Below are 22,930 nucleotides of genomic sequence, written 5' to 3'. Positions count from 1 at the left end.
TTATTTTACAGTTTCTGCCAATGTTTAGCAATTCCTTTTTGCTTGTCAGGTTCCCGGACAACTTACCGATTACCCAATGTCTTGTGACGCCACCATAGAGAAAATGGAGTATGACACATCTAGGTGTGGACCAATTGGAGCCATCTACTTGCTACGCACAACGCCTTCAATTCTGTCCTGTACCCCGACTGCACAATGTTCACTTCCTCCAGTCGTTAATATCTTGGATGCATATCTGGAGCTACTTACGCTGGACCTCTGGGTAGAGGATGATGAACAGGAGAGCCCATCTCAATGTGGTAGTTGTAGTTTCTATGCCAGCTGTAAACAAATCAATTGTGGTGACCACAAGGCTTTTTTCATTAAAACTGCTGTCTTTATCGCCCTTTGCCTATGAAAATGCAGACAATAAATAAATACATTAATGCTTGTTTACTAGCTAAAATTTTAATAAATGTTTGACAAATGTTTTCTTACACGTTTTGTTGCATCTAAGGCTAGCTTCAGACATATGTGGGCAGCACGTTGACTCAGCAGTTAGCCTTGTAGGGTTGCGGTCCAGAATTTAAAATCCACTAGGGACAACATCTGCAAGGAGTTTGTATGTTCTCCCCATGTTTGTGAGGGTTTTCTCCTGGTTCCCCAGTTTCCTCCCACATTCCAAAGGCATAGTGATAGGGAATCTAGACTGTGAGCCCCAATGGGGACAGTGCCGATAATGTCAGTAAATATAGTCATCTGGGTAATTTCGCAATGCATCCTGGGAACAAAAGATGGCGGCAGCCGCGCGTGCATCGCCAGAGTTTCGCTGGATCCCAGGGGGTGAGTATATAACTATTTTTTATTTTAAAAATATATATATTATGGTTGGCGCAAAATGAATTAGAGATGCTTGTTGCCGCTGCAAAAAACAGGACAATAACCACCAGCGTTGTCCAAAATAAATACTATATATAAAAAAGAAACTATAAGTTCGTTTTGCGCTGAACAAAAACAATCTCTACTGGCATTACAACACACTCTGTCCCATATGCCCTATGGCATGTCTAGAGTACCAAATATAAAAGCACTTCAGAGGTACCTGTAAGAATGGTGAAATAAATCTTCACGGTGGCGGAATTGTTGCACCCGTTGTCCGGGAGAAGCGTGTAGTACCGAAGAAAGAAATATCTTCAGGAATGTAGTCCCGGCCGGTGACTCACATCCCCCTTTTGTTTGTGTCCCCTCTGATGGTGCACAGATAGAGCCGGTGTACGCTCGGAACCTGTGGCGCTGCAGACGCCGAAGCAGGACCTGGCGTGACGTTGGAGATCACGTGCCCGTCTGAGGTAAGGAACGCTGTGTGGACCAATTCCTACGCGTTTCGAAGATCACGGTCTTCTTCGTCAGGGATGGTCCACCAGCATTATGAGCGTCCTTATATAGAATTTCTACATGAATTTAAAACAGAGCAATTTTTATTATGTAAACGCAAAAAGTTCAACCTCACAATTAAGACCAGTTGGTCTCAATGTGTCTAAATTTAAAATCCATCTGCTTTCAGCCCTGGACATTTTCTTAATATAGTCACCTCTGCGCCAGTCTGGAGGAATAATTTCTAAGCCAGTAACTACAATATCTTTCACCCGTCCATCGTGGTAATCGGCAAAGTGCTTAGAAAGTGGATGTCCACCGAATTTCTTTTTAATATTTCTAAGGTGTTCATTCACTCTAACATTAAGGGGGCGTTTAGTCCGTCCCACATACAATTTCACACAGGGACATTTTAACGAGTAAATCACCCCTGTGCTAGTACAGGTGATAGAATCACGGATCTTAAATTCTATTTTTCCATTCGAGATGGTACTGTGTTTTGTCATTTTTAGTGATTTACACACTTTGCAATTTAAACATGGGGTGAAACCAGGTTTCTTGTTTCCAGATGCAGAGCCTTTTTTCTGACTGTATATGGGTATTGAAGGGGCAATAGCATTACCCAGATTTTGGCTCTTGGTAAAGATGAACCTGGGATTTCGTGGTATTTGGTCTCCAATTATTTTGTCCCCTTTAAGCAGGTCCCAGTGTTTACCCACAATTTTTTTTTAAAATGTAGGCATTTGTATTGTACTGGGTGATGATGGGGATATCGGTGAAAACGCTAGTATTATCTCTTTTGCTCTTCACATTACTTTGAATGAGCTCTTCTCGTGATTTGCGTTTCACCACATCTCTTGTATTGGAGAGATGGAATTCATCATATCCCTTTTTTAGGAATTTATTTGTCAGAGTATCTGCTTCTGATTCAAAATCCTGTGGACGTGAACAATTTCTATGTAGGCGGGTAAATTGGCTTTTTGGTATATTTAAAAGCCAACTGGGTAGGTGACAACTTTCTCTAGATATATAGTTTTTTGAATCCGTTGGCTTAAAATAAGTACGAGTATGGATAGTGCCTTCTTCGATAAAAATATTAAAATCTAAAAAGTTGATGGATTGCTGGCTGGTGGATGCGGTAAATTTTAAAAAATATAAATTTTTATTAATTTCTGTTAAAAAATCGTTTAAAGAATCAGGGCCACCAGACCAAATAAACACAATATCGTCAATAAAACGATGCCAGAGGACCAGGTTCTCTCGCAGCCCGCCGCCCCCATAAATGGCAGAGTCCTCCCACTCTCCAACGTAGAGATTGGCATAGGCCGGAGCGAACCTGGTCCCCATAGCCGTACCCCACTGCTGGGAGTAGTAGTTCGCCTCAAAATAAAAATAATTGTGAGTTAGGATAAAATGAATACAATCTATAATAAATGAAATTTGTTCCTGAGAAAATATAGTAATTCGACCGGCCGACAAAGGTGGGGGAATAGTCATTTTGGATACACTTGACTATCAGGAGGAAGCCATGAGACTCCTTTCAGATGGACAGACGTATAAAAAATTAAAAGGGGACCCAACAGCACCATACATAAAAGAAATGCAAACTTTGATTAAAAATGGACTAGACAGCGGAATATTGAATAAAAATGAATATGATTATATTCATACTCCGCACCCTAGGATTGCTATTTTTTACTATCTACCTAAGGTGCATAAGAATCTAACAAATCCCCCCGGTCGGCCTATAATTTCAGGCATTCAAAGCCTAACAGCAAATCTCTCTAAATACGTCGATATCCATCTACAAGGTATTGTACCCTCACTACCTTCCTATCTTAAGGACAGTGCCCATGTTTTGAGAATTTTAAAAGGGGTCCAATGGCAAGAGCATTTTATTTTAGGCACCTTGGATATAACCTCGTTGTATACGGTAATTCAACACACAAAAGGTTGTGAGGCAGTAAAGTATTTTTTAAATAAGACTGGTCTTCTTCCTCAGGAACAAATTTCATTTATTATAGATTGTATTCATTTTATCCTAACTCACAATTATTTTTATTTTGAGGCGAACTACTACTCCCAGCAGTGGGGTACGGCTATGGGGACCAGGTTCGCTCCGGCCTATGCCAATCTCTACGTTGGAGAGTGGGAGGACTCTGCCATCTATGGGGGCGGCGGGCTGCGAGAGAACCTGGTCCTCTGGCATCGTTTTATTGACGATATTGTGTTTATTTGGTCTGGTGGCCCTGATTCTTTAAACGATTTTTTAACAGAAATTAATAAAAATTTATATTTTTTAAAATTTACCGCATCCACCAGCCAGCAATCCATCAACTTTTTAGATTTAAATATTTTTATCGAAGAAGGCACTATCCATACTCGTACTTATTTTAAGCCAACGGATTCAAAAAACTATATATCTAGAGAAAGTTGTCACCTACCCAGTTGGCTTTTAAATATACCAAAAAGCCAATTTACCCGCCTACATAGAAATTGTTCACGTCCACAGGATTTTGAATCAGAAGCAGATACTCTGACAAATAAATTCCTAAAAAAGGGATATGATGAATTCCATCTCTCCAATACAAGAGATGTGGTGAAACGCAAATCACGAGAAGAGCTCATTCAAAGTAATATGAAGAGCAAAAGAGATAATACTAGCGTTTTCACCGATATCCCCATCATCACCCAGTACAATACAAATGCCTACATTTTTAAAAAAATTGTGGGTAAACACTGGGACCTGCTTAAAGGGGACAAAATAATTGGAGACCAAATACCACGAAATCCCAGGTTCATCTTTACCAAGAGCCAAAATATGGGTAATGCTATTGCCCCTTCAATACCCATATACAGTCAGAAAAAAGGCTCTGCATCTGGAAACAAGAAACCTGGTTTCACCCCATGTTTAAATTGCAAAGTGTGTAAATCACTAAAAATGACAAAACACAGTACCATCTCGAATGGAAAAATAGAATTTAAGATCCGTGATTCTATCACCTGTACTAGCACAGGGGTGATTTACTCGTTAAAATGTCCCTGTGGGAAATTGTATGTGGGACGGACTAAACGCCCCCTTAATGTTAGAGTGAATGAACACCTTAGAAATATTAAAAAGAAATTCGGTGGACATCCACTTTCTAAGCACTTTGCCGATTACCACGATGGACGGGTGAAAGATATTGTAGTTACTGGCTTAGAAATTATTCCTCCAGACTGGCGCAGAGGTGACTATATTAAGAAAATGTCCAGGGCTGAAAGCAGATGGATTTTTAATTTAGACACATTGAGACCAACTGGTCTTAATTGTGAGGTTGAACTTTTTGCGTTTACATAATAAAAATTGCTCTGTTTTAAATTCATGTAGAAATTCTATGTAAGGACGCTCATAACGCTGGTGGACCATCCCTGACGAAGAAGACCGTGATCTTCGAAACGCGTAGGAATTGGTCCACACAGCGTTCCTTACCTCAGACGGGCACGTGATCTCCAACGTCACGCCAGGTCCTGCTTCGGCGTCTGCAGCGCCACAGGTTCCGAGCGTACACCGGCTCTATCTGTGCACCATCAGAGGGGACACAAACAAAAGGGGGATGTGAGTCACCGGCCGGGACTACATTCCTGAAGATATTTCTTTCTTCGGTACTACACGCTTCTCCCGGACAACGGGTGCAACAATTCCGCCACCGTGAAGATTTATTTCACCATTCTTACAGGTACCTCTGAAGTGCTTTTATATTTGGTACTCTAGACATGCCCTAGGGCATATGGGACAGAGTGTGTTGTAATACCAGTAGAGATTGTTTTTGTTCAGCGCAAAACGAACTTATAGTTTCTTTTTTATATATAGTATTTATTTTGGACAACGCTGGTGGTTATTGTCCTGTTTTTTGCAGCGGCAACAAGCATCTCTAATTCATTTTGCGCCAACCATAATATACATATTTTTACTGTTAAATAGGGCCTGAGCTGTGCTTTACAATAGTGTATTTTGTGTACCCTGATTCCCCACCTATGCTGCCGAAATACCTTACCAAAGTCACCGTTTTCGCCTGTCAATCAGGCTGGTCAGGTCATATGGGCGTGGCGACATCGCTGTTTCTTCCCCCAGATCTTGCATATATTTCCGTTGGTGGCCTAGTGGTTTGCGCATGCCCATCTTCTGAATCCACTGGGCAGGAGAATAAAAAACGCGCGATCGGCGCTATTTCCCTGGTGATCTGTGGGGGCGGCCATCTTCCTGAGGCCGCGCGTGCGCATATGGAGTCCTCTGCTGCCCGGGGCTTCAGGAAAATGGCCGCGGGATGCCGCGCGTGCGCAGATGGAGATCGCGGCTGCCATTTTCCTGAAGCCCCGGGCAGCAGAGGACTCCATATGCACACGCGCGGCCTCAGGAAGATGGCCGCCCCCACAGATCACCAGGGAAATAGCGCCGATCGCGCGTTTTTTCTTCTCCTGCCCAGTGGATTCAGAAGATGGGCATGCGCAAACCACTACGCCACCAACGGAAATATATGCAAGATCTGGGGGAAGAAACAGCGATGTCGCCACGCCCAAATGACCTGATCAGCCTGATTGACAGGCGAAAACGGCGACTTTGGTAAGTTATTTCGGCAGCATAGGTGGGGAATCAGGGTACACAAAATACACTATAGTAACGCACAGCTCAGGCCCTATTTAACAGTATTTTTATCTCGTACTGAAAAAACGGGGTGACAGGTTCCCTTTAATTTTAACATTGAGAGAATGAAAATAAAATATAAAATCCAGAAAATCCCATTGTATAAATTATATAAATTTATTTGCATTTTGCAGTGGTATTTGATTCCCTACCAACCTTTATGATTTCTGGCTCCTACAGAAATCTTGGAGGAATAGAAATGCTGCCTTTGACCCAAAGAACACCGTGCCCACTGTCAAGCATGGAGGTGGAAACAGTATGTTTTGGGGTGTTTCTCTGCTAAGGGCACAGGACTACTTCCCTGCATCAATGTGAGAATGGATGGAACCATGTACTATAAAATCCTGAGTGACAACCTCATTCTCTCTGCCAGGACATTAAAAATGGGTTGTGGCTGGGTCTTCTAGCAAGACAATGACCCAAAAGATACAGCCAAGGCAACAAAGGAGTAGCTCAAAAAGAAGCACATTAAGGTCATGGAGTGGCCTAGCCAGTCTCCAGACCTTAATCCCATAGAAAAGTTATGGAAGTAGTTGAATCTCCGAGTTGCCAAGCCACAGGCTCAAAATCTTAATGATTTAGAGATGATCTGTAAAGAGGAGATTCCTCCTGACATGTGCGCAAACCTCATCATCAACTACAAAAAACATCTGACTGCTGTGCTTGCCAATAAGGCTTTTACCACCAAGTATTAAGTCTTGTTTGCCAGAGGGATCAAATACTCATTTCTCATTGCAAAATGCAGATAAATGTATATAATTTATACAATGTGATTTTCTGGATTTTATTTTTGATATTCTATCTCTCAATGTTAAAAATTAACTTACCCTTAAAATTATAGACTGTTCATGTCTTTGTCAGTGGGCAAACTTACAAAATCAGCAAGGGATCACATATTTATTTCCCCCACTGCAGCTCTACAATTACAAGCTATCGAAATATGAAAAATTGCATAACCATTGTGGTAAAATCCACAAAGAAAATAACAAATTGAAATACCAGAAGTGCAATTTTTCAGTAGCTGTGCCCCATAATAGTATGAATAAAATATATATAAAAATATACATAATGTATATATAGAGAGAAAATAGAGAAAAAAATATATGTATATCTATATATATAATTGTCTAAGGGTTTTCCGTCTGTCTGTCCTGGAAATCCCGCGTCTCTGATTGGTCGAGGCCGCCAGGCCTCGACCAATCAGCAACAGGCACAGCGACGATGATGTCATAATGGTTGCCATGGCGACGATGATGTCATAAAGGTTGCCTCGACCAATCAGCGACGGGCACAGTCTGCCGCGAATTCTGGAATCATCATTGTCCATATACTACGGGGACATGCATATTCTAGAATACCCGATGCGTTAGAATCAGGCCACAATCTAGTATATATATACTGTATATATACACACACATATGGTCAAAAATTTTGATACCCCTAGTTTAATGACAGAAAAACCCACAATGGTCACGGAAATAACTTGAATCTGACAAAAGTAAGAATAAATAAAAAAAATCTATGAAAATGAACAAATGAAAGTCAGACATTGCTTTTCAACCATGATTCCACAGAGTTTAAAAAAAAATAAAACTCATTAACCCCTTAATCCCATATGACGTACTATCCCGTCCAGGTGACCTGGAACTTAATTCCCAGTGACGGGATAGTACGTCATATGCGATCGGCCGCGTTCACGGGTGGAGCGCGGCCGATCGCGGCCGGGTGTCAGCTGCCTATCGCAGCTGACATCCGGCACTATGTGCCAGGAGCGGTCACGGACCGCTCCCGGCACATTAACCACCGGCACACCGCGATCAAAGATGATCGCGGTGTACCGGCGGTGCAGGGAAGCATCGCGCAGGGAGGGGGCTCCCTGCGGGCTTCCCTGAGACGATCGGTACACGGTGATGTACTCACCGTGTACCGAGCGTCTTCTCCCTGCAGTCCCCGGATCCAAAATGGCCGCCGGGCTGCATCCGGGTCCTGCAGGGAGCACTTCCGGGTCAGGATCAGGCTGCAGCTGCAGCTCTAATCCTGCCCGGCTGTATGTCAGATCACCGATCTGATAGAGTGCTGTGCACACTGTCAGATCGGTGATCTGTGATGTCCCCCCCGGGACAAAGTGAAAAAGTAAAAAAAAAAATTTCCACACGTGTAAAAAAAAATAAAAAAAAAATTCCTAAATAAAGAAGAAAAAAAAAAATATTATTCCCATAAATACATTTCTTTATCTAAAAAAAAACAAAAAAACAATAAAAGTACACATATTTAGTATCACCGCGTCCGTAACGACCCGACCTATAAAACTGGCTCACTAGTTAACCCCTTCAGTGAACACCGTAAGAAAAAAAAAAAAAAAAACGAGCCAAAAAACAACGCTTTATTATCAGAACGCTGAACAAAAAGTGGAATAACACGCGATCAAAAAGACGGATATAAATAACCATGGTACCTCTGAAAACGTCATCTTGTCCCGCAAAAAACGAGCTGCCATACAGCATCATCAGCAAAAAAATAAAAAAGTTATAGTCCTCAGAATAAAGCGATGCCAAAATAATTATTTTTTTCTATAAAATAGCTTTTATCGTATAAAAGCACCAAAACATAAAAAAATGATATAAATGAGGTATCGCTGTAATCGTACTGACCCGAAGAATAAAACTGCTTCATCAATTTTACCAAACACGGAACGGTATAAACGCCTCCCCCAAAAGAAATTCATGAATAGCTGGTTTTTGGTCATTCTGCCTCACAAAAAAATCGGAATAAAAAGCGATCAAAAACTGTCACGTGTCCGAAAATGAAACCGATAAAAACGTCAACTCGTCCCGCAAAAAACAAGACCCCACATGACTCTGTGGACCAAAATATGGAAAAATTATAGGTCTCAAAATGTGGAGACGCAAAAACTTTTTTGCTATAAAAAGCGTCTTTTAGTGTGTGACGGCTGCCAATCATAAAAATCCGATATAAAAAACGCTATAAAAGTAAATCAAACCCCCCTTCATCACCCCCTTAGTTAGGCTAGGTTCACATTGCGTTAATGGGTTAACGCTAACGGACAGCGTTGCACGGCGAAAATGTCACACTTAACGCCGTGCAACGGGTCCGTTAGCACACCCATTGACAGCAATGTGATTTTTGGGTGTAGCGCATCGCTAGAGCGTGCCATTTTCGGCTCGCGCTAGCAAGGTGCCGTTCTTTTGTGGCGCGCCTTGGACGCTGCTTGCAGCGTCCGCGGCGCGCCCGAGGTCCGATCCCCGATCTTCCAGAGCGGGGACGTTAACGCGACCACTAAACACGACACCTAAAAAGACATTGCGTTAGGGAAATCCGTTTAGCGCTAGCGGATTGCGCTAACGCAATGTGAACCTAGCCTTAGGGAAAAATAATAAAATTAAAAAAAATGTATTTATTTCCATTTTCCCATTAGGGTTACGGCTAGGGTTAGGGCTAGGGTTAGGGTTTGGATTACATTTACGGTTGGGATTAGGGTTGGGATTAGAATTAGGGGTGTGTCAGGGTTAGGTGTGTGGTTAGGGTTACAGTTGGGATTAGGGTTAGGGGTGCGTTTGGATTAGGGTTTCATTTATAATTGGGGGGTTTCCACTGTTTAGGCACATCAGGGGCTCTCCAAACGCGACATGGCGTCCGATCTCAATTCCAGCCAATTCTGCATTGAAAAAGTAAAACAGTGCTCCTTCACTTCCGAGCTCTCCCGTGCGCCCAAACAGGGGTTTACCCCAACATATGGGGTATCAACGTACTCGAGACAAATTGGACAACAACTTTTTGGGTCCAAGTTCTCTTGTTATCCTTGGGAAAATAAAAATTTGGGGGGCTAAAAATCATTTTTGTGGGAAAAAAAAAGGATTTTTTATTTTCACGGCTCTGCGTTGTAAACTGTAGTGAAACACTTGGGGGTTCAAAGTTTTCACAACACATCTAGATAAGTTCCGTGGGAGGTCTAGTTTCCAATATGAGGTCACTTGTGGGGGGTTTGTACTGTTTGGGTACATCAGGGGCTCTGCAAATGCAACGTGACGCCTGCAGACCAATCCATCTAAGTCTGCATTCCAAATGGCGCTCTTTCCCTTCCGAGCTCTGCCATGCGCCCAAACAGTGGTTCCCCCCCACATATTGGGTATCAGCGTACTCAGGACAAATTGGACAACAACTTTTGGGGTCCAATTTATTCTGTTACCCTTGTGAAAATACAAAACTGGGGGCTAAAAATAATTTTTGCGAAAAAAAAAAAATTATTTTAACGGCTCTGCGTTATAAACTGTAGTGAAGCACTTGGAGGCTCAAAGCTCTCAAAACACATCTAGATAAGTTCCTTAGGGGATCTAGTTTCCAAAATGGTGTCACTTGTGGGGGGTTTTAATGTTTAGGCACATCAGGGGCTCTCCGAACCAACATGGCGTCCCATCTTAATTCCAGTCAATTTTGCATTGAAAAGTCAAATGGCGCTCCTTCCCTTCCGAGCTCTGCTATGCGCCCAAAAAGTGCTTTACCCCCACATATGGGGTATCGTCGCACTCAGGACAAATTGCACAACAACTTTTGTGGTCTAATTTCTTCTCTTACTCTTGGGAAAATAAAAAATTGGGGGCGAAAAGATCATTTTTGTGAAAAAATAAGATTTTTTATTTTTACGGCTCTGCATTATAAACTTCTGTGAAGCACTTGTTGGGTCAAAGTGCTCACCACACCTCTAGATAAGTTCCTTAAGGGGTCTACTTTCCAAAATGGTGTCACTTGTGGGGATTTCAATGTTTAGGCACATCAGGGGCTCTCCAAACGCAACATGGCATCCCATCTCAATTCCAGTCAATTTTGCATTGAAAAGTAAAATGGCGCTCCTTCCCTTCCGAGCTCTGCCATACGCCCAAACAATGGTTTACACCCATATATGGGGTATCAGCGTACTCAGGACAAATTGGACAACAATTTTTGAGGTCCAATTTCTTCTCTTACTCTTGGGAAAATAAAAAATTGGGGGCGAAAAGATCATTTTTGTGAAAAAATATGATTTTTTATTTTTACGGCTCTGCATTATAAACTTCTGTGAAGCAATTGGTGGGTCAAAGTGGTCACCACACATCTAGATAAGTTCCTTAGGGTGTCTACTTTCCAAAATGGTGTCATTTGTGGGGGGGTTTCAATGTTTAGGCACATGAGGGGCTCTCCAAACGCAACATGGCGTCCCATCTCAATTCCTGCCAATTTTGCCTTGAAAAGTCAAATGGCGCTCCTTTCATTCCGAGCTCTGCCATGCGCCCAAACAGTGGTTTACCCCCACATATGGGGTATCAGCGTAATCAGTACAGATTGTACAACGTTTGGCATCCATTTTATCCTGTTACCCTTGGTAAAATAAAACAAATTGGAGCTGAAATAAATTTTGTGTGAAAAAAAGTTAAATATTCATTTTTATTTAAACATTCCAAAAATTCCTGTGAAACCCCTGAAGGGTTAATAAACTTCTTGAATGTGGTTTTGAGCACCTTGAGGGGTGCACTTTTTAGAATGGTGTCACACTTGGGTATTTTCTATCATATAAACCCCTCAAAATGACTTCAAATGAGATGTGGTCCCTAAAAAAAAAATGGTGTTGTAAAAATGAGAAATTGCTGGTCAACTTTTAACCCTTATAACTCCCTAACAAAAAAAAATTTTGGTTCCAAAATTGTGCTGATGTAAAGTAGACATGTGGGAAATGTTACTTATTAAGTATTTTGCGTGACATATCTCTGTGATTTAAGGGCATAAAAATTTAAAGTTGGAAAATTGCGAAATTTTCTAAATTTTCGCCAAATTTCCGTTTTTTTCACAAATAAACACAAGTTATATCGAATAAATGTTACCACTGAAATGAAGTACAATATGTCACGAGAAAACAATGTCAGAATCGCCAAGATCCGTTGAAGCGTTCCAGAGTTATAACCTCATAAAGGGACAGTGGTCAGAATTGTAAAAATTGGCCCGGTCATTAACGTGCAAACCACCCTTGGGGCTTAAGGGGTTAAATAGGCCTGGACAGAAGTGATGGTACCCTTTACTTAATATTTTGTTGCACAACCTTTTGAGGCAATCAAACGATTCCTGTAACTCTCAATGAGACTTCTGCACCTCTTGACGGGTATTTTGGTTGAAGGTTGCCTTTTCCAGACCTCTTTTTTCAGCTCTTTCCAATGATGCTCAATAGTATTTAGTAAAAACCACCAGGAACACAGATGCATATATTATGGTCCAAGAAGTGCCACAAAAATATTCATAAAATGAACATATTTTATTACATATAAATTAAAATACACTACATACATACAAAAACATGACAGACAAGGTGCCTCTATACAACCAGAAAAAACGGTCAGCACGAGTGAAGTACTTATTAAATACGCAAATCAGATCCATCTAGGAGTGTGACTATACCAAGTCCATTTAGTTACAGCGCGGCATATATCTAATTCATATAATAAATGGTCACTTCAGAATAGTCTAATGTTTTCCTCAGCCATTCTTGGGTGTTTTAGCAGTGTGTTTTGGGTCATTATTCTGTTGCAAGACCCATGACCTGAGACTGAGACCAAGCTTTCTGACACTGGGCAGCACATTTCTCTCTAGAATCCCTTGATAGTCTTGATATTTCATTGCACTCTGTACAGATTCTAGACACCCTGTGCCAGATGCAGCAAAGCAGCCCCAGAACATAATAGAGCCTCCTTCATGTTTCACAGTAGGGACAGTGTTATTTTCTTGATATGCTTAATTTTTCCATCTGGGAACATAGAGCTGATGTGCCTTTCCAAATGTTCAATTTTTGTCTCATCTGTCCATAGGACATTCTCTCAGAAACTTTGTGGCTTGTCAACATGAAGTTTGGCAAATTCCAGTCTGGCTTTTTCATGATTTTTTTCAACAATGGTGTCCTCCTTGGTCGTCTCCCATGAAGTCCACTTTGGCTCAGACAACGACGGATGGTGCGATCTGACACTGATGTTCCTTGAGCTTTAAGATCACCTTTAATTTGTTTAGAAGTTTTTCTGGGTTCTTTTGTTACCATTCGTATTATCCGTCTCTTTGATTTGTCATCAATTTTGCTCCTGCGGCCACGTCCAGGAAGGTTGGCCACAGTCCCATGGATCTTAAATTTCTGAATAATATGTGTAACTGTCAGCAATCTGCACAGTGAGTATATGTAGCCCTATATATAGGTCCACTCACTGATTCCAAGATTGTAGAAACCTATGATGCTAATTAGTGGACACACGTGATTTAACATGCCCCTTTTGTCACATTATTTTCAGGGGTACCATCATTTCTATCGAGGCCTATTTCATGTGTTTTATTTATTTTTTTAAATTCTGTGGAAGCATGGTTGAAAAGCAATGTCTGACTTTAATTTGTTCATTTTCATAGATTTTTAATTTATTATTACTTTTGTCAGATTCAAGTTATTTCTGTGACCATTGTGGGTCTTTTTCTGTTATTAAAGGAAACCTGTCACTTGAATTTGGTGGGACCGGTTTTCGGTCATATGGGCGGAGTTTTCAGGTGTTTGATTCACCCTTTCGTTACCCACTGGCTGCATGCTGGCCGCAATATTGGATTGAAGTTCATGAAGATTGCCTTGCGCAGGCGTGTACTACGGATGATAGAGAATGAATTTCAATCCAATATTGCGGCCAGCATGCAGCCAGCGGGTAAGGAAAGGGTGAATCAAACACCTGAAAACTCCGCGCATATGACCGGCTCCCTTTAAACGAGGGGTACCAACAATTTTGACCATGTGTATATACTAAATATATATATTTTTTTTTTTTTTTTTTTTTTTTGCTTTTTACACATTTGGTATCACTGTAATTCTGTTGATCTGAAGAATCAGATTTCCAGGTCACAGTAAAATGAAGGCTGTGTAAAAAAAAACAAAAAAAACAAACAAGATCTAATACAGCTACGTTGACAGAAAGATGAAAAAAATAAAACGTCTTTCTCTTAGAAGGAGAGGAAAAAACAAGTGTATAAAAACTGTAAGATATATATATATATATATATATATATATATATATATATATATATATATATATATATATATCTTACAGTATATATATACAGACCAAAAGTTTGGACACACCATCTCATTTAAAGATTTTTCTGTATTTTCATGACTATGAAAATTGTATATTCACACTGAAGGCATCAAAACTATAAATTAACACATGTGGAAATATATACTTAACAGAATACTCCTCCTCACATGTAAAGCGCCATGGAATAAATGGAGCTATAACAATAAATAATAATAATATATATATCCTCCATTGCCTTTTGTTAATTCTATAGATTTCCTCCTTCTAGACTTCTCATTTATTGGAGAACAGGTCAGTCAGACTACACACAACCCAGAGTAACGTCCAGCAAGTACAGAACACTTACCTTCTCCATTTCCAGCAGAAAAGCATCAATGAAGTGTCTTGTGTATCCAGGGTCCCAAGTGTTTCTTTGCTCTGAAATCATGCCTGAAACATATGCTGTCATGTAGACTTGAGGCTGAAAAACCTTCTGGACCAGCCCAGGTATGTGCCGCAGGCAAGGAATAGCAGAGACCACCTATGAAAAAAAAAAAATATTATATATATGGATCTAGATGTTGAGGGTTAAATGGAACCTGTAAGCAGGATTTAGCACTATAAAGGGAAAGTATGGCCATAATAGCATTATTACATTGATTGAATTGATACCTTTGTTGAAGGAATCTGATCAGTGGTTCATTTTTAATCATGGTTTTAAGTTTTCTTCTGATGACAACTACGATGAATTGTGGTGGACCAGGAAGGTTAGGGTCTTCTTCTGCTCTGGCCCCTCCATCTGTCTCTTGTGTTTTTATGGGTCACTGATAGTGTTGAGCATTCCGATACCGCAAGTATCGGGTATCGGCCGATATTTGCGGTATCGGAATTCCGATACCGAGATACGATTAGAAGTGTGGGCACATCCTGTTCAGCATGGTGGGCATGTAACTACTGGCAAGGCTGTGATTGGCTGCTGAAATGATGTCATGATGCACTATAAAAAACGCTGCCGCCATTTTGCGCTCACTCTGCTGTGAATTCAGTTAGGCATAGGACGCTGTGTTGTGACTGAGGGCCAGTTGAGATAGCGATTTGCTTCATTGTGCTTTTCCCAGAATAATTTAGCAACCGCTGTGTGTTCACCTTGCTTTTGCTTTGCAGCGCTGTTTTCACAGCGATCTGCAAGGTCTCTGTGTGTGTGTGTGTGTGTGTGTGTGTGTGTGTGTGGGTGTGTGTGAGTGCAGCCCACTCTGTAGTCTGTGTGAAGCCATAGCCGGTTGTATTCAGCTCAGGGTGGTTCACTGCCTCATACTGTTCTATCCATTGTCCTTTTTTGCAAATAGTGCAGCCTGCTGCACATTTTTTCAAATAATTCCTATTAGTGGCATTCCACCCGTATCCAGCCAAATAGTGGAAAAACACTACATAGGATAACGTAGAGGAGGTTTTATTGGGCCTTGCAGTGCCGTTTACGGCTGTCTGCACGGTCTCCGTGTGAGTGCAGCTTGCCCTGTAGTCAGTTCTGCCAAAAAAAATAAATAATAAAGTTCACCAAACACACCACTTTACAGTTGTGTAGGCCACATTAGCTCATATTAAAGTCTAGTCCACACTTTAGAAAATTAGTGTTTCTTATACCTGTTAGGACTCGGAGCTCTTCAGGAATAAGCACACTAAGCCCTTGGTACTTTTCTGCTTATCTTTATCAGTCAACCAAGATGAAGAGGTTTTTTGGGCCTTGCAGCGCCATTTACGGCTGTCTGCACGGTCTCCGTGTGAGTGCAGCTCGCCCTGTAGTCTGTGTGCAGCCACAGCCGGTTGTATCCAGCTCGGGGTGCGTCACTGCCTCATACCGTAAAATACATTGTCCTTTTTTGCAAATAGTGCAGCCTGCTGCACATCCTTTCAAATAATTCCTATTAGTGTCTTTCCACCCGTATCCAGCCAAATTGTGGAAAAATACTACATAGGATAACGTAGAGGAGGTTTTTTGGGCCTTGCAGCGTCGTTTACGGCTGTCTGCAAAGTCTCCGTGTGAGTGCAGCTCGCCCTGTAGTCTGTGTGCAGCCACAGCCGGTTGTATCCAGCTCGGGGTGTGTCACTGCCTCATACCGTAAAATACATTGTCCTTTCTTGCAAATAGTGCAGCCTGCTGCACATTTTTTCAAATAATTCCTATTAGTGGCTTTCCACCCGTATCCAGCCAAATTGTGGAAAAACACTACATAGGATAACGTAGAGGAGGTTTTTTAGGCCTTGCAGCGCCGTTTACGGCTGTCTGCATGGTCTCTGTTTGAGTGCAGCTCGCCCTGTAGTCTGTGTGCAGACACAGCCGGTTGTATCCAGCTCGGGGTGCGTCACTGCCTCATACCATAAAATACATTGTCCTTTTTTGCAAATAGTGCAGCCTGCTGCACATTTTTTCAAATAATTCCTATTAGTGGCTTTCCACCCGTAGCCAGCCAAATTGTGGAAAAACACTACATAGGATAACGTAGAGGAGGTTTTATTGGGCCTTGCAGTGCCGTTTACGGCTGTCTGTACGGTCTCCGTGTGAGTGCAGCTTGCCCTGTAGTCAGTTCTGCCAAAAAAAAATAAATAAATAATAAAGTTCACCAAACACACCACTTTACAGTTGTGTAGGCCACATTAGCTCATATTAAAGTCTAGTCCACACTTTAGAAAATTAGTGTTTCTTATACCTGTTAGGACTCGGAGCTCTTCAGGAATAAGCACACTAAGCCCTTGGTACTTTTCTGCTTATCTTTATCAGTCAACCAAGATGAAGAAGGCAGGGAGTAAGGCACGTGGGCGTGGGCGCGGAGCAGGGAGAGGACGTGGGGATTCTGTGCCTGCTGCGGGCACCGGTGACTCATCATCACCCAGTTTCAGCAGAGAACAGTCCTTCATGCGCAGCTTTGTAGGAGAGCGCCGTACACCGCTGCTGCGTGAAGATCAAATTGAAGCCGTTGTCGGATGGATGGTAGCTAACGCATCGACTTCAATTAGCGCCACATCCTCTCAGGCACAGAGCACTGGAGAGCACCCATCTGTCTCTTCACCACCTGCCAAATTGCCCAGGCAGTCAGAGAGCCCAGGACAGGAGCCGTCTCTACTTCTGTTCTCTGAATCTCTTGGCTTGGAAACAGGGGGCCAGCCAAGCAGCATTGGAGAAATGGAAGAAGAGGCAGTGTGCAGTGATGCCCAACAGCTTTGTCTCTCTGACTCTGAAGAGGTGGGTGGGCCAGTGCCTCCGATCACCACACCGCAGTACGCATAAGATGATGAGACTCAGGTGCCGCTTTCTGGTGCGTACTGTGCTGCCGAGACTACCCAGGAGGAGCAGTTGGTGGCAGAGGGTAGTGCAGATGATGAGGTACTTGACCCAACGTGGCGTGAGGAACAGGAAGGTGGTGGGAGCAGCTCTGAGGAAGAGATTCCCCGAACGGGCCAAAGAGGGAGAGGGAGGGGGAAGACTGCGGACCCTGTAGCCTCCACTTCGGCACCCGTTAGGAGCATGTCTCTTCCAAAAGCCAAAAAGGGCGCTCCCAAGACTTGCAGTGCCTGGCCTTTTTTTACACAGTTGCAGATGACATTTGCTTTGTCAAATGCAAGGTATGTCATCAGAAAATCAAAAGAGGGAGAAATGTCAGCAGCCTCAATGCCTCAAATATATGGAAACATCTGCGGACCAGGCACGCGGTGGAGTTACAAAAACACACTGAAGACCTAGGCCAACCAACAGCGGCAGCTACCACCTCTTCAGCTCGTGTTGCCTCTTCCTCCAGCTCACACACAGCTGGTTCGGCTTCCTCCCAGGATCGCCATGGAAGAACCTCTGGCACTGTTGTCCAGAGACCCACTGTAATTCCACCCACAGCACCACGTTCCCAGTCATCCTCACACTCCCAGCCCAGTCTACAGCCATCGGTAGTAGAGGCATGGGAGAAAATGCGGCCATTCTCGGCAAACCACCCACGAGCACAGGCTCTGAATGCAGGCATTGCCAAACTTCTGTCACTGGAAATGCTGTCATTCAGGCTGGTGGAGACTGACAGCTTCCGTGACTTGATGGCATTGGCAGTCCCACAGTACAATGTGCCCAGCCGCTTTTATTTCAGCAGGCAAGCTGTCCCTGCCCTGCACAAGCATGTGGAGGGACACATAAAACACGCGCTACTGAACGCCGTCAGTAGCAACGTCCACCTCACCACCGATGCGTGGACCAGTCACCATGGACAGGGGCGATACCTTTCCCTCATTGCTCATTGGGTTAATGTTGTTGAGCCGGGTACAGATCGTGCGAGTGGCACAGAATGTGTCCTGCCCACTCCAAGGATTGCAGGAATCCAGTCTGTACGCATTGACTCCTCCTCATACACAAGTTCTTCAGAATCATCGCTTCAGGAGCCGTCACAGTCCACCTCCACATGGACCCGTAAACGTTTACCTGTTACGACCGACATGAGCACAGCCGTGGCCAAACGTCAACAGGCCATCTTGAAATTAATTTCTTTGGGGAATCGAAGCCACACAGTGCAGGAGCTCTGGAATGCCATCAAGCAGGAGAGCGATGTGTGGTTTGTGCCAGCGAATCTCCAGCCAGGCATGGTAGTGTGTGACAATGGCGGAAATCTGGTGGCAGCTCTGGGCCTTGGCAACCTCACTCACATCCCATGTCTGGCACATGTGCTCAACTTGGTCGTGCAGAGTTTTTTGAGGGACTATCCGGATCTTGATGCACTGCTGCACAAGGTCCACCTAGAGTGTGCTCACTTGCGGTGTTCCAGCATGGCAAGATCGCGCATTGCAGCTCTGCAGCGCCGATTCCGCCTTCCGGAACATCGCATCATATGTGACCTACCCACCAGGTGGAATTCCACGTTACATATGTTGGAGCGGTTGTGTGAGCAGCAGCAAGCAGTAATGGAGTACCAGCTGCATCAGGCGCAAAGAAGTCGCACTCCGCGCCGTTCAGACTTCACAATCACAGAGTGGGCCACTATGAAGGACGTCTGCCAGGTTTTGCGTCCCTTCGATTATTCCACGTGGATGGCGAGTGCAGATGATGCACTAGTCAGCTTGACTGTCCCCCTTATCTGCCTGCTTCAACAAACACTGCAAGCGCTAAGGGATGATGTTGTGGAAGAGGTGGAGGATGAGGAGTCACCATTTCCATCAGCTTCTGTACAGTCAGCGCCACGTGGTTCCTCACAAACGCGTAGGCAGGGGACACTTTGTGAGGAGGATGAGGAGGAGTCAATGGAGAAGGAAGACATCCGTCCAGAGGAGGGAGTTTATTGTGAATTCTGTTGTCGGGCTCCCTCCTGTGGTCATGAATGGTACTTCGGCTGGTTCTGTCCATAGACTTCCTCTGGTGGGTGTTTCTGAGTTTCCTTCCACAGGTGACGAGGTTAATTCGTTAGCTGCTGCTCTATTTAACTCCACTTAGATCTTTGCTCCAGGCCACCTGTCAATGTTCCAGTATTGGTTTAATTCACTCCTGGATCGTTCTTGTGACCTGTCTTCCCAACAGAAGCTAAGTTCCAGCTTGAATTTCTTTTGTTTGCTATTTTTCTGTCCAGCTTGCAATTTTTATTGTTGTCTTGCTTGCTGGAAGCTCTGGGATGCAGAGGGAGCGCCTCCGCACCGTGAGTCGGTGCGGAGGGTATTTTTCCGCCCTCTGCGTGGTCTTTTTGTAGGTTTTTGTGCTGATCACAAAGTAACCTTTCCTATCCTCGGTCTGTTCAGTAAGTTGGGCCTCACTTTGCTTAATCTATTTCATCTCTGTGTTTGTATTTTCATATTACTCACAGTCATTATATGTGGGGGGCTGCCTTTTCCTTTGGGGAATTTCTCTGAGGCAAGGTAGGCTTTATTTTTCTATCTTCAGGGCTAGCTAGTTTCTTAGGCTGTGCCGAGTTGCATAGGGAGCGTTAGGCGCAATCCACGACTATTTCTAGTGTGTTTGATAGGATTAGGGATTGCGGTCAGCAGAGTTCCCACGTCCCAGAGCTCGTCCTTTATTATCAGTAACTATCAGGTCATTCCGTGTGCTCTTAACCACCAGGTCCATTATTGTCCTGACCACCAGGTCATAACAGTACAGGTGGCCCAAAGTATTAATGCATCTCAATAGAGGGATAAGAGAAGTTCTGAGACCATTTTTTTTTCTTTGCAGTGTGTTTTGTCTCTTTTTTCCCCTTTACCTCTGGGTGGTTCAGGACACTGGTGTAAACATGGACATTCAAGGTCTGTCCTCTTGGATGGATAATCTCCCTACAAGGGTACAAAACATTCAAGATTTTGTGGTTCAGAATCCGATGTCTGAGCCTAGGATTCCAATTCCTGATTTGTTTTTTGGTGATAGATCTAAGTTCTTGAATTTCAAAAATAATTGTAAATTATTTCTTGCCTTGAAACCTCGCTCCTCAGGTGACCCTGTTCAACAAGTAAAGATCATTATTTCTTTGTTACGTGGTGACCCTCAAGACTGGGCATTTTCCCTTGCGCCAGGAGATCCGGCATTGCGTGATGTTGATGCGTTTTTCCTGGCGCTTGGATTGCTTTATGACGAACCTAATTCAGTGGATCAGGCAGAGAAAATCTTGCTGGCTCCGTGTCAGGGTCAGGATGAAGCGGAGATATATTGTCAGAAGTTTAGAAAGTGGTCTGTGCTCACTCAGTGGAATGAATGTGTCCTGGCAGCAATCTTCAGAAAGGGTCTCTCTGAAGCCCTTAAGGATGTCATGGTGGGGTTTCCCATGCCTGCTGGTCTGAATGAGTCTATGTCCTTGGCCATTCAGATCGATCGACGCTTGCGTGAGCGTAAAGCTGTGCACCATTTGGCGGTACTATCTGAGCATGGGCCTGAGCCTATGCAATGTGATTGGACTTTGACCAGAGCTGAACGGCAAGAACACAGACGTCGGAATGGGCTATGTTTTTACTGTGGTGATTCCACTCATGCTATCTCCGTTTGTCCTAAGCGCACTAAGCGGTTCGCTAGGTCTGTCACCATTGGTACGGTACAGTCTAAATTTCTATTGTCTGTTACTCTGATTTGCTCTTTGTCATCCTATTCTGTTATGGCATTTGTGGATTCAGGCGCTGCCCTGAATTTGATGGACTTGGAGTTTGCTAGGCGCTGTGGTTTTTTCTTGGAGCCCTTGCAGTATCCTTTTCCATTGAGAGGAATTGATGCTACACCTTTGGCCAAGAATAAGCCTCAGTACTGGACCCAATTGACCATGTGCATGGCTCCTGCACATCAGGAGGATATCCGCTTTCTGGTGTTGCATAATCTGCATGATGTGGTCGTTTTGGGGTTGCCATGGCTACAGGTTCATAATCCAGTATTGGACTGGAAATCTATGTCTGTGTCCAGCTGGGGTTGCCAGGGGGTACATGGTGATGTTCCATTTTTGTCTATTTCGTCATCCACCCCTTCTGAAGTTCCAGAGTTTTTGTCGGATTATCGGGATGTATTTGATGATCCCAAAGCCAGTGCCCTACCTCCTCATAGGGATTGCGATTGTGCAATTAATTTGATTCCTGGTAGTAAGTTTCCTAAGGGCCGATTGTTCAATTTATCTGTGCCAGAACACGCCGCTATGCGGAGTTATATAAAGGAATCCTTGGAGAAAGGCCATATTCGCCCGTCGTCATCACCGTTAGGAGCAGGGTTCTTTTTTGTGGCCAAGAAGGATGGTTCTTTGAGACCTTGTATTGATTACCGTCTTCTTAATAAAATTACAGTCAAATTTCAGTATCCTTTGCCGTTGCTATCTGATTTGTTTGCTCGTATTAAAGGGGCTAGTTGGTTCACCAAGATAGATCTTCGAGGGGCGTATAATCTTGTGCGTATTAAACAAGGCGATGAATGGAAAACAGCATTTAATACGCCCGAGGGCCATTTTGAGTACCTGGTTATGCCATTCGGGCTTTCCAATGCTCTATCAGTATTTCAGTCCTTTATGCATGACATCTTCCGAGAGTACCTGTATAAATTCCTGATTGTGTATTTGGATGATATTTTGGTCTTTTCGGATGATTGGGAGTCTCATGTGAAGCAGGTCAGAATTGTGTTCCAGGTCCTTCGTGCGAATTCCTTGTTTGTTAAGGGGTCAAAGTGTCTCTTTGGAGTTCAGAAGGTTTCATTTTTGGGGTTCATTTTTTCCCCTTCTACTATCGAGATGGACCCTGTTAAAGTCCAGGCCATTTACGATTGGACTCAGCCGACATCTGTGAAGAGCCTGCAGAAGTTCCTGGGCTTTGCTAATTTTTATCGGCGCTTCATCGCTAATTTTTCTACTGTTGCTAAACCATTGACTGATTTGACCAAGAAGGGTGCTGATGTGGTCAATTGGTCCTCTGCAGCTGTAGAGGCTTTTCAGGAATTGAAGCGTTGTTTTTCTTCTGCCCCTGTGTTGTGCCAGCCAGATGTTTCGCTCCCATTTCAGGTTGAGGTTGATGCTTCTGAGATTGGAGCAGGGGCTGTTTTGTCGGAAAGAAGTTCTGATGGCTTGGTGATGAAGCCATGTGCTTTCTTTTCTAGAAAGTTTTCGCCTGCTGAGCATAACTATGATGTTGGTAATCGTGAGTTGTTGGCCATGAAGTGGGCATTCGAGGAGTGGCGTCATTGGCTGGAAGGAGCCAAGCATCGCGTGGTGGTCTTGACAGATCACAAGAATTTGACTTATCTTGAGTCTGCCAAACGGTTGAATCCGAGACAGGCTCGATGGTCGTTATTTTTCTCCCGTTTTGATTTTGTGGTTTCGTACCTTCCGGGCTCTAAGAATGTGAAGGCTGA

The 22,930-nt window shown here is 43.4% G+C and overlaps 1 protein-coding gene across 1 annotated transcript in view; it reads right to left on the bottom strand.

Moving 5' to 3' along the window:
- LOC138647784 (cytochrome P450 2D15-like) overlaps nt 1–22,930 on the bottom strand; it is a 144,861-nt gene that overhangs the window by 32,125 nt on the left and 89,806 nt on the right. Inside the window, exons 5-6 of the mRNA XM_069737041.1 lie at nt 14,483–14,656; nt 250–391 (exon numbers count right to left, since the gene is read on the bottom strand). Coding sequence (XP_069593142.1) covers nt 250–391; nt 14,483–14,656 — 316 coding nt within the window. The remainder of the gene's footprint in view (nt 1–249; nt 392–14,482; nt 14,657–22,930) is intronic.

The sequence above is a fragment of the Ranitomeya imitator genome, chromosome 8 (genome assembly GCF_032444005.1).
Source record: "Ranitomeya imitator isolate aRanImi1 chromosome 8, aRanImi1.pri, whole genome shotgun sequence".
Taxonomy (NCBI): Eukaryota; Metazoa; Chordata; class Amphibia; order Anura; family Dendrobatidae; genus Ranitomeya; species Ranitomeya imitator.
This window is presented reverse-complemented; position numbering and strand designations above follow the sequence as displayed.